Source organism: Theropithecus gelada, chromosome 10 (genome assembly GCF_003255815.1).
Source record: "Theropithecus gelada isolate Dixy chromosome 10, Tgel_1.0, whole genome shotgun sequence".
Taxonomy (NCBI): Eukaryota; Metazoa; Chordata; class Mammalia; order Primates; family Cercopithecidae; genus Theropithecus; species Theropithecus gelada.
This window is the reverse complement of record NC_037678.1, coordinates 8,335,066-8,347,526: the sequence shown is the minus strand read 5'-3', so window position 1 is coordinate 8,347,526 and position 12,461 is coordinate 8,335,066. Positions and strand designations below refer to the sequence as shown.

The following is a 12,461-nucleotide window of genomic DNA, read 5'->3' as shown; positions in this document are numbered from 1 at the left end:
ACTGTGACTTGGGTCATCAAAAAAGACCACAATGACCAAGACATGGTCATCTCGTGAAACCTCTGGTCCCAGCTCTCCACATGAAGGAGCAAAGTGCACAGCAGCAGAGGCGGCAAAGCCAGAGGCCGACAACTTTAGCCTCACTCCTCCCAACCCAGAACCCTGTCTCGCTGGACACTTGGCCACCAACTTCTGTTAAATAGAGATGCTACCAGCTTAACTAGGCAGACTACCAAGATGGGCCCCAAAACAGAAAATGACAGATACCATTTACTCACAAGCCCTCAGCTAACAAAGAAAAAAGAAAAAAAAAAGCCATTTTCTTCAACTAGAAACAGAAAACTTTGTATTACTGGTCTCCCTTTCCTAGCCACTAGTCAACAGGGAATAAAACACAATATTCTGATGTAACTAGGGGTCATGAAAATGAGAAAAGGCAACTGGTTGGCTCTTTTAAAAACTTTTTTTATTTGAACAGACCTGTTCTTGCTATGTTATCCAGGCTGAACTTGAACTCCTGGCCTCAAGCAATTCTCTAGCCTTGGCCTCCCGAGTAGCTGAGATTACAGGTGTGAACAACCATAACTAGTTAACTGGTTAGCTCTTTGTTTTTGGAGATGGAGTCTCACTCTGTTGCCAGGCTGGAGTGCAGTGGCGCGATCTCAGCTCACTGCAACCTCTCCGCCTCCCGGGTTCAAGCAATTTCCCTGCCTCAGCCTCCCAAGTAGCTGGGACTACAGGCATGCGCCACCACACCCGGCTAATTTTTCATATTTTAGTAGTGACAGGGTTTCACCATGTTGGCCAGGCTGGTCTCGATCTCCTGACCTCGTGATCCGCCCACCTCGGCCTCCCAAAGTGTTGGCATTACAGGCGTGAGCCACTGTCCACATGTATGTGTGAATACACACTTTTATAAGAATCTAACTGGCATCAGTGTTATCTTCTCTACCTCTCTTGTTCTTTTTAACTGTTTCTCCTACAGAAGCTTGGAGAGAAAAGAGGGCAGGAAAAGGTAAGGGCAAGGAGATGGATGTGAAAGGAAGGGAGACATGCTTAAACAAAAGTCAGGAGCTGCAAGTAATTGCTGCGCTGGAAGGAAGGGTGGGCAGGATGAATTCTGAGACCTGATCCAAGTCTGTTGGCCCTGCTCTATGTGTGTTATGCCTCATGCCTGTTCCCATTATGCAGTCAGCCATGCCCTCTTCCCCTTCCATCAAATTCAAATCAAACCCCACCTCCTATGGACAGCGTGGCTGCCTCCGTGGACAGCCCTGCTTCTCTCCTGGGGAAGCACAGAGAAGGGGTATGCAGATGACAAGCACCGTGCTACTTGCAGCCTTCTCTCGTCACTTTTCCTCAAACGTGACCATAGGCATTATGGGGGCTGCCTGGGTGATGGTCTTAGACACATCTAATGCTCAAGAAGTAACTAGAGGACATTATGTCAACTGAAATAAGCCAGGTACAGAAAGTTAAAAGCTTGGCCGGGCGCGGTGGCTCAAGCCTGTAATCCCAGCACTTTGGGAGGCCGAGGCGGGTGGATCACGAGGTCAGGAGATCGAGACTATCCTGGCTAACATGGTGAAACCCCGTCTCTACTAAAAAATACAAAAAACTAGCCGGGCGTGGTGGTGGGCGCCTGTAGTCTCAGCTACTTGGGAGGCTGAGGTGGGAGAATGGCGTGAACCCGGGAGGCGGAGCTTGCAGTGAGCCGAGATCACGCCACTGCACTCCAGCCTGGGAGCACAGCGAGACTCCGTCTCAAAAAAAAAAAAAAAAAAAAAAAAGCTGCATGTTCTTGCTCACGTGGAAATTTAAAAAGCTGACCTTATGGAAGTATTAAAAAGTAGAACAGAGGATACTAGAGGCTGGGAAAGGGAAAGGAAGGGATAAGTAGAGATTTGTTAAAGAATAAAAAATTACATCTAGATGAGAGAAATAAGTTCTAGTATTCTGTATCACTGTAGGATGACCACAGTTAACAATGTATTGTATAGTTCCAAATGACCAGAAGATACCACATGTTCCCAACACAGACATGACATTTGAGATGATGGATATGCTAATTACCTAGGTCTGATCATTATATATATATTGAAACATTACTGAGCACCCCATATCTACAATTAATGTCCATTAAAAAAGTAAAAAAGGCTGGGCGCGGTGGCTCACGTCTGTAATCCCAGCACTTTGGGAGGCTGAGGCAGGTGGATTACCTGAGGTCAGGAGTTTGAAACCAGCCTGGCCAACATGGCAAAACCCTGTCTCTACTAAAAATACAAAAATTAGCCAGGCACGGTGACGCACGCCTGTAGTCCCAGCTACTCAGGAGGCTGAGGCAGGAGAATCACTTGAATCTGGGAGGCAGAGGTTGCAGTGGGCTGAGATCATGCCACTGCACTCTAGCCTGGGCAACAAGAGCGAAACTTCATCTCAAAAAAAAAGCAAAAAACTTAATAAACTTGAAATTAACACTCACCCTGCCACCAAAAAAGTAACTGGGGAAAACACCCACCAAAGGGACTAAAAGTCTAGAGTAAGAAAGGTGATTTTCCCAGGTTATTGAAGCTGTAAGTCAAAACTCAAGTCTTCTGCATCACTCACTGGATGGCACTTCTTTAACAAAATGTTTCCCTTCTTTCAACAGTTAACACATTGCAAAACATCCCCCTATCATCTCAACAAACAAAATACAACACTCTTTGTAATACTGTGATTTAGAGTAAGAAATACATATTTTAGTCTTCATCCCTGATTCCTGGCACAGACCTCCTAAAACCCATGTGAATTCCTGAGCAATTAGGGGTGCTAGGAGCATCTTTTCTTCTAATATTTGGTTTTTGATCCTGGTTCCTGACATGGAGCTCCTAACCCCTTGGAATTTCCTGGATAGGAGCACCTTTTGTTCTAATGAGGCAACTCTTGGTGGCTCCTGGATGGGGGCTGGGCACCAGAGAGACTAAGCTGTGATTAGCAGCTTAGAACTTTCAGCTCTACCCACCCCACTCCAGGAAGCAGAGAGGGGGTGAAGACTGAGTTAATAATTGATTATGCCTACATGATGAAGCCTCCAAAAAATCCATAAACTACTGGATTCAGAGAGCTTCTGGACTGCTGAGTATATGAAGGTGCCTCGGGGGTGGTGCCCCTGGAGAGAGCATGGACACTCCATGCCCCGTCCCACATATTTGGCCCTATGTTTCTTTCATCTGACTGTTCATCTGCATCCTTTATAATGAGTAAACACAAGTGAAGTGTTTCTGTTAATTCTGTAAGCCATGTTAAACATTAATCAAACCCAATGAAGGGGTCTTGGAAAACCTAGTTTAAAGCTGATCATTCAGAAACACAGGTCAGGTCATAACATAGGGCTTGAGGTCGGCATTTGAAGTGGGGAGCAGTCTTGTGGGACTGAGCCCTTAACCTCTATGGGCTGCACTAACTCTGCTTGGTATCAGAACTGAGCTAAACTGTAGGACACCCAGTTGATGTTCAATGGTGAATTGCCTATATGATGCTATCAAGAAAGAAAAGTAAAAAGACAACTCAGAGAATGGAAGAAAACATTTGCAAACCACATATGCAGAATTACAAATTCTTTTTTTTTTTTTTTTGAGACGGAGCCTTGCTTTGTTGCCCAGGCTGGAGTGCAGTGGTGCGATCCCGCAACCTCTGCCTCCTGGGTTCAAGCGATTTTCCTGCCTCAGCCTCCCGAGTAGCTGGGACTATAGGTCTACGCCACCATACCTGGCTAATTTTTGTATTTTTAGTAGAGATGGAGTTTCACAATGTTGACCAGGCTGGTCTTGAACTCCTGACCTCATGATCCACCTGCCTCAGCCTCCCAAAGTGTTGGGATTACAGGTGTGCGCCACTGCGCCCGGCCTACAAATAATTCTTAAAACTTGACATTAAAAAAACAATCCAATTTTACAATGGGCAAAGGATGTGAATAGCTACTTCTCCAAAGATGATGCACAAATGACCAATAAGCACATGAAAAAATGCTCAACATCATTAGCCATCAAGGAAATACAAATAAAAACCACAATCAAATAACATTTCATACTCACTGGGCTGGCTACAATTAAAAAGAAAAAAAACACACACACACACACACATGAAGTCAAGTGTCAGGGAGGAGCTGGAGAAAGGAGAATCCTCATGCACTGCCGGTGAGAATGTAAAACGGGGCAGCCACTTTGGAAAACAGTCTGACAATTCCTTAAAAGGTTACACAGAGTTACCACATGATCCAGCAATTCCACTCCCAGGTATACATCCAAGAGAACTGAAAACATGTTCACACAAATGCTTGCATGTGAATGTTCTACAGCAGCATTATTCATAATAGTCAAAAAGTGGAAGTAACCCAAATACACAGCAAAGTCCACAGAGATAGAAAGGATTGGGTCCAACAGAGCTTAAAGGAAAAAAATCATAAAAATTTTAAAAAGAAAACAGAATAGTGGTTGCCAGGGACTGGAGAGAGGGGAAGGGAGGTAAGTGCTACTAATGGGTAGAATTTTTTTATGAAGTGACAAACAAACAAAAGAAACGGAGAGAATCAAACTGTATGTCCTAACCCTTTGGACGTTCTGGACACGGGTCTGTGGTCTTCTCTTACCTGCATCAACGGCACACGGGTAATGGTATCGGAAGGAGCAGCCTTTGTTGTAGCAGCCCAAGGTGGCGCCTGCCTCCTGGCAGTGGGAACATTTCTGAAAGGAAGGAAAAGTCAGGCATGTCAGTATCCCAGATTTGGCCCTCTCCTCCAGGCCTTCCCTGGTCCCCATCTGTTAGACCTCAGCACGTGTCTCTGTGGTTAGAGGAGTCTGTGGTGGCAGGATGGGCCGGTCAATTTCTAAACGCCACTCACTGACCACACCATGGGAAGGGATCCAGCAATAATGTTTTAGGCCAAGCCTCACAAATGTTCTCAAATCAACAACACAGCAGGATGAGATAAGCAATCCATGTCATAAAGGACATGCCAGAGTGGGGTTCCCAGCCCTGCCTCTGGTGCCCCCGCCATCCACCCACCCAAACACTCTGCCAGGCATTTCCTTGCTGCAATTGTGAGCGGTCTGCAGATCTTCCCTGTTTACTTCTGCTGTGAAAATCTGGGGTAAGAGAGGGTAAGGTAGTAGAGTTATATATAAACCTTTTAGAATTAGAAGCGGAATTTGGTTTCTAGTTCTTGTATTTGTAAGATTTTATTTTTATTTTTGATCTACTTACCCCAAATGCCCAATACAAGTATATTTCCCTTTTCAGAAAATATGGGCTCCTGTGTGCAAATGGTATTTTTATACATGAATCTTATTTTAAATGCACCAGAAAACCTGCCATGAATTTCTGGCTAAGTGAGACATTATTTTGTAATTGAGACACTCCTCCTTATATGGTCAGGTTCTCTTAAAGTGGGGCACATCTCTGTCAGCCCTGTGATGTGGCTGCTGTGAGCGCTCATCCTGTCAGGGTAAGAAATGTATCCCATCAGCAACAAACATATTCATAAAACCCAACCACATGTGACCCTACTAAAGATGCTGGCTCTTCAGGCAGCAGAGGCACACAACCAGCAAGACTAGCTGGAAGAGACAGAAACTTGTTCCTGCTTCTATGAAAAATAAAAGTGTTCCCTAAGCAATTACACTGAGCTGGCTCAGGCCCCCAACACAAATACTGATGGGAAACGAAACTAACGCCAGCAACAGCAAAGCCCAAGTGCTCCCCATGCTCAGACTGAATGATCTCATCCAGCCCTCTGCACTACTCCACCTGGCAGGCACTCCTAATGCTTTACATGAAACTCTTGAGACACCAGAGGCAAAATAACTTGTTCCAGGTCAGAGCTGAGATTCTGGATGACCATCTCTGGCATCCTCAAGAGACAAAAGAGATAGGAAAAAGGGCTGGAAGAGATTAGTCCTTCAAAAGCTTTGCCCTGCTCTCAGAAGACCAAGGTCCTTCTGGGTGCCGATAATCAGTAAATGTTTCTCATGTGCCCTCGCACCCTTGTTAAGAGAGAAAAGATCATTTGGTCTGGAGTAAACCAAGAACAAGTTCACAGCATTTCTGGCAGCCCTAGACTCTGTCTACCTTTGTCAGTGCCACAGAGCATCTCAGAATCAAAAGGACTCACTATCAACTTGAGGGAAGGAAGTGTGGGTAGTCCATCGGTGGCCAACCTGCAGCCATGTCTGCTGCCACTTTCTTTTTTTGAGATGGAGTCTTGCTTTGTTGCCCAGGCTGGAGTGCAGTGGCGCTATCTTGGCTCCCTTCAACCTCTGCCTCCTGGTTTCAAGCGATTCTCCTGCCTCAGGCCTCCTGAGGAGTTGGGATTACAGGCATGTGCTACCACGCCCGGCTAATTTTTGTATTTTTAGTAGAGATGGGGTTTTGCATGTTGCCCAAGCTGGTCTCAAACTCCTGACCTCAAGTGAGCCACCACCACCGGCCTCCTGCTGCCACTTTCTTACTCAAGGAGCCCGAAGATATGGCCCTCCCTACCCCGGGGAATGAATCACAGTGAGTGGTGGCCATTTAGGAATGGGTATAATCAAGCATTTCTGGTAGGAAAGTCTGCAGGAAAAAGGGCTTCTGAAAACATTTTGCACTCCCCCCACCTTTTTCTTTTATATTTTGAGACAATGTCTTGCTCTGTCACCCAGGCTGGAGTGCAGTGGCACAATCATGGCTCACTGCAGCCTCTACCTCCTGGGCTCAGGTGATTCTCCCACCTCAGCCTCCGAGTAGCTGAGACTACAGGGTGTGTGCTACTACATCCAGCTAATTTTTTAAAAAAAGTTTTTGTAGAGATGGGGTCTCACTATGTTGCCTAGGCTGTTCTTGAACTCTTGGGTTCAAGCAATTCTCCCATCTCAGTGTCCAAAAGTGCTAGTATGAAAGTTTCACCCTCTCAAAAAGAGACAACAGGGAGGAACAGGTAATTTTCTGCTCAGCCTCTGTGAGGACTAGACGGTGGGATCTGTGGCAGCCACAGTATCACCATAAGGGGACAGCCCTGAAGACAAAGCCAGTCTGCTGAGGACAGAAGAGTGGCAAGATGGAGAGACCTGGACCTACCATGACACTGTCAAGCACTAAATCACCCAAACCCAGGACCAAGCCACCTCTAGCCTTGTTACAGGAAACCTGGGGGCTGCTGTAGAAGGGTTAAGTATGCATGTTCTGGAACCTAAATAACTGCCTGGTAAGTGGCTCCACTTTCTAGTTCTGCCTTCTTGGCCAAATTCCTAACCTTTGTTCCTCAATCTACAGATGTGGGACTAATAATGGCACTCACCTCATAGAAATGTCATAAGGGTTAAATGAATTAATTCAGGCTTAAAATGGTGGCTGGGTCAAAAGTGCTAAGTAAATGTGACCCAAGATGACCATGTGTCAGACACACGCTAGATAATCTACAAAGACCACCTCATGAAAAGCAACCACACAGCAGGCCTTGTCACCATCCCAGTTTACAAGAGCAAAGAGAAGACATGGAGCTTAGATCTGAACAATGTCCATTTGCTTCCTAATTCAACCCCACAACCTGGCAAGCATTGCGCAGCACGATGATTAATTTACAACATTGCATCCAAAGGGGAAAGACCCTCAGGGTATGTTAGGGACTCAGAGAAAGATCCTTAAAGACAGTTTAGTTCAGTGGTTTTTGAAGTGTGGTCCTTTGGAACAGCAGCATCAGCAACACTCAGGGACTTGTCAGAAATGCAGTTTTGTTTTTTGGATTATTTTTGAGAGTGTCTCGTTCTGTCGCCCAGGCTGGAGCGCAGTAGCACAACCTTGGCTCACTGCAACCTCCAACTCCCACGTTCAAGCGATTCTTGTGCCTCAGTTTCCCAAGTAGCTGGGATTACAGGCATGAACCACCACACCTGGCAAATTTTTGTAATTTCACTAGAGACAGGGTTTCAACATGTTGGCCAGGCTGGTCTTGAACTTCTTGCCTCAAGTGATCCACCTGCCTTGGCCTCCCAAAGTGCTGGGATTACAGGCATGAGCCACCACACCTGGCAGAAATGCATACTTTTGAGCCCCACCTAAATCTGTGTTGTGAGAAGTCCTCCAGGCTATTCTGATGCACAATGCAGTTTGAGGACCACTGGTCTAATTCAACTCCCCAACTTTTCAGATGCGGAAAAAAGAAACCCAGAGAGATACAATAACAGACTGAGCTAGGATTACTGGTTTCCTGAGAGCCATTTAGTGTTCTGTCTCCTATAAAGCAATCAGATCTTGGGATACGGTAGGTAGAATCCTGAGAACCTGTGATCTTACATACAAAATGAACTTTGCGGATGAGATTAAGGACCTTGAGATGGGAAGAATATGCTAGGTTATATGCTAGGTGGGCCAATCTAATCACACACGTCCATAAAAGCAAATGACTCCCCCCAGAGGGAGTTAAAGTTGTCAGCTTCAGGGAGACCTGATGATTTGGCAGCAGGGTCATAGGTGCAATGCTGCTGGCCTTGAAGATGGGAGAAGGGGCAGGGATTTCCCAAGACTCACCACAACCTCTACCTCCCGGGTTCAAGCGATTCTCCTGCCTCAGCCTCCCAAGTAGCTGTTATTGCAAGCACCCACCACCACGCCCAGCTACTCTTTGTATTTTTAGTAGAGATAGGGTTTCAACATGTTGGCCAGGCTAGTCTTAAACTCCTGACCTCAGGTGATCTGCCCACCTCAGCCTCCCAAAGTGCTGGGATTACAGGCATCAGCGACCGTGCCTGGCCTTAGGTTCTTTAATGCAACAGACTTCTCCCTCATGAAAACACCTACAAGGCCGGGCGCGGTGGCTCAAGCCTGTACTCCCAGCACTTTGGGAGGCCGAGACGGGTGGATCACGAGGTCAGGAGATCGAGACCATCCTGGCTAACACGGTGAAACCCTGTCTCTACTAAAAAATACAAAAACACTAGCTGGGCGAGGTGGCGGGCGCCTGTAGTCCCAGCTACTCGGGAGGCTGAGGCAGGAGAATGGCGTGAACCCGGGAGGCGGAGCTTGCAGTGAGCTGAGATCCGGCCACTGCACTCCAGCCCGGGCGACAGAGCAAGACTCCATCTCAAAAAAAAAAAAAAAAAGAAAACACCTACAACTTCAGTAGGCAAATTCTGATATCAGGAGATCAATAGAGAAGGAACTCTGGGTCTATCTTCAACATCTGTTTTTCTTGTTGAAGAAACAGAGGCCAAAACAAAGTGACCTGCTAAAGATCACATAGTAAGTAAGAGAACTTAGAACTTCACCCCTTTTTCTTCTGAACCCCAAGTTCAACTTTCTTCATACCATACCGTGATGCCTGTTAGCCCCCTTCATTCACTCAACCATCCAACATTTGAAAAGTACTCTCTAGGTGCCAGGTGCCAAAGGTAGAATATAAATACTTATCTATAGTGTCTTCCATGTGTAAGGTTTTCCCTTCTACCCAAAAATCAATACCCAGGCTAGTACAATTTCTAATTAAATTTTTATTCTATACTTTTTACCTGAAGTAGCTATTTGCATTATCATCCTCCTATGCTACAAATAATATATTAAAGTCACTGCATAGCTAAATATCCTTTGTTTTTGACCACAATGTTACTACATTCACTCCAAGCAGAGGTAAGTCCATACTGCCCCCCAGGCAGAATGAGACACACTGGGGGCTCCAAGCATGATTTCTAAATTAAGACACATTTTAAAAATAAGGAATGGCCCAAACTTCAAAATTTTTAATAGTAAATTTTTTATTATGGAAGGGAATAAAAACTATTTGTAAAGAACTCTGACAAGAACCTTACAATTTTTGATACTCTAAACTTGGGAATAAATTATAAAAGGCATTATTAGTTTTGGGGCATGTTTAAACAGAAAGTGGCCCAGATACAGAGCTTGAACCTTTCACTAGCCTTTGGCATTGTCTCAGAGGCAGGGCTTGCTGACTTGAGGTGGCAAACTGCAAGGACTGAATCAACTAGAGTTGCTTAATCCTCATCTGAGGGAAGTTTCACGGGAGACTTCTATGCAAGCCTGATGCCTGCTCATTCACAGAAAGGCTCTTTCTTATGAGATATAACAGCAACCTGAATAATCACCCTGTTTAATTAGCATCTCAGAGCAGCCTCAGAACGCCAAAGCAACTGGGTCATAGTAGTATTACAGCACATTGATGACGATTGGTTTTGTAGACTACTCTTCCACTACTGTGCCTCAGATGGCTCTTATCCAGCATGGCACACACTTCTGCTCATGCTCACAATATTTACTTACTCATGTTTGTCCACCTCCCTTAAACTGTGAGACTTGTTCTTGCACCCCCAGGGACTGGCACACCACAGGCACTGTAAATGTGGGCTGATGGAATGAATGCAACGTCTGACAAACTTGAGAGCCTGAAGACAAACTAATGAGGATACTCTTCAATGAGTTACAAAACTGATGCTGGTGGAGCTTGGAGAATGTGGAACAAGGTATGTGTTCATTTTTGGCCACCAGCAAGAAGTTTTTTGTCCTCTCAATTATGCCTCCTACATCTAGGATGGAAGCCTCTGCCATCCCAGCTATCAATGCCAACTACGTGGCAGCTAGACGGGCTACATACAAGGAGCTACCCTTCAAGGCCCTGTGAGCATTTCTTTGATGCAACTCTGCATCCTATCAAGCTTTTTAAAGAGTACTTCGAAGTGTCAGCCAAAGCAATATGTACATGGCCCTAGGTGTTTCGGTCCTTACTTCCTTATAGCTAGACAATCTTCTTATGCTTCTTCATGAAAAGCTCGTAAGACAGGCTGGAGCACCTTTAACTTGCCATTTACACAAAGACTCAGGGAATGGGCTCTGGCACCAGCCTCTGGGACTGCACCACAGCCCAGTACCACCAAGGCAACCTTAGAGGGACAGAGAGTTGACCCGTTCTTCTCAGGTCCATTTACTCCATGCTACTCAAGGTATGGTGCATGGATTTAGAAGCTGCACTTATGTCCCACAGTTGCTCCAGCCAAAGTGCCAGTTTCAGAAACAATCCATTATGTCAGTATGAAACAACAGCCAGCCATTCACTGGCTAACGGCTAATTGTGTGTACTTAAGACAAAAGTCCCAGGCTTGACTAGCTTTTTAGAATAAATGTGGTTGGTCTAACGTGCATACTGTTCAGGTATGACACAGCACAGGGCTACTGGAGGAAAAAACTGAGGGTGTCAGCACATGTGTGAAAGCCAAAAGTCACCAGGTCAATTTTATCCCCTGTAAAATGGGGATAACAGAATTTGCTTTGCCTTCTGCATAAAGTTGCTGTGTAAAATAACCATAGAAGTGTTTTATAAACTAGAAAGTTATGTAATTATTAGAACTTTTAAACAAAAATTATATAAAACATATTCATCTCTAAGTGTCATACTTTGGCAATTACTGATATCAAACTCAGATATAATACAAAGTACAGTCTATTAAATTAAGACAAACAGTTAAAATTTTTTGTTAAGTAATTTTTCTCCTACAACCTGCCTTAAACAAGCAGACCCTGCATGGGTCTGGACACCTGCTGCTAGTCGTTTTTTTGGTAAGTCTAGCTGTTGTATGTTTCAGTAACATTTCATCTCTGAGGGTGCAGAAGGTCAGTTCTTGGCCAAGTCTCTGGACACTTCACTTCTTAGCTACTATTTACTATTACTTTCATTATATCTCCCCTCTCAATTCTCCTATCCTGGACCAATACAAATTAATAACTATTTTTAAAGCCTTCTAAAGCATTTTGCATTGGAAGAATAGATGTTAAATAAATGGGGACTAATATGACACACAACTGCATACAAATTAAACTCTAGCAGGATTTCGAAACCATTGAAAACTGCCCCAAAATGGTATATTGAGCACAACTAGAATGAGAAAAACTGCCTCACAAGCTTGCCTGTTGTACTCTACAGACACTGCCCTCTGTTATGTGGAGAGCAGACCTGGGCACCAATGACTCCTTTGCTGCCTGCATCAGAGTCACCTGCCAGGTGCTCCTAGCCATACTTCTCACAACCTATCCCCATTCACATTAGAGTAACTCTAGAATAATCTGCTGTGGCTGATTCTGGACCCTCTGCTGCCATGTAGATCTTAGGTCCAACAGATGGTACTACTCCTTCAACACACTTAGAGGCTAAGAGTTCATCTTCTCTGCCTCCTGGGACCCAGTCATCTGCTTCCCACCGATACAAGCAGATGAAAACACTCAAACAAACTTTCTTTAATCTGATCATCTTTCAGGCATAATTTGAAATAAAATTATACATTTAGATCACCATTCTCCACCCATAAAAGCCCCAATCAAAATGTGGCTCTGCTACAGATCCTGACAAGTATTTGTTTCTTTGGGAAAGCCTTTCAAGTCACATTATAAACCTGTAATAAGTGTCTCTGTGGCTGAGTGGAGGTTGTGTGGTACCTGGCCCCAGA

At 44.9% G+C, this 12,461-nt stretch overlaps 1 protein-coding gene across 3 annotated transcripts in view; it reads right to left on the bottom strand.

Moving 5' to 3' along the window:
• The window catches only part of TCF20 (transcription factor 20), a 126,075-nt gene that overhangs the window by 14,080 nt on the left and 99,534 nt on the right, over positions 1 to 12,461 (bottom strand). For all 3 annotated transcript variants that reach the window (XM_025400021.1, XM_025400022.1, XM_025400020.1), the window contains exon 3: positions 4,631 to 4,724. In XM_025400021.1, the coding sequence (XP_025255806.1) occupies positions 4,631 to 4,724 (94 nt within the window). The remainder of the gene's footprint in view (positions 1 to 4,630; positions 4,725 to 12,461) is intronic.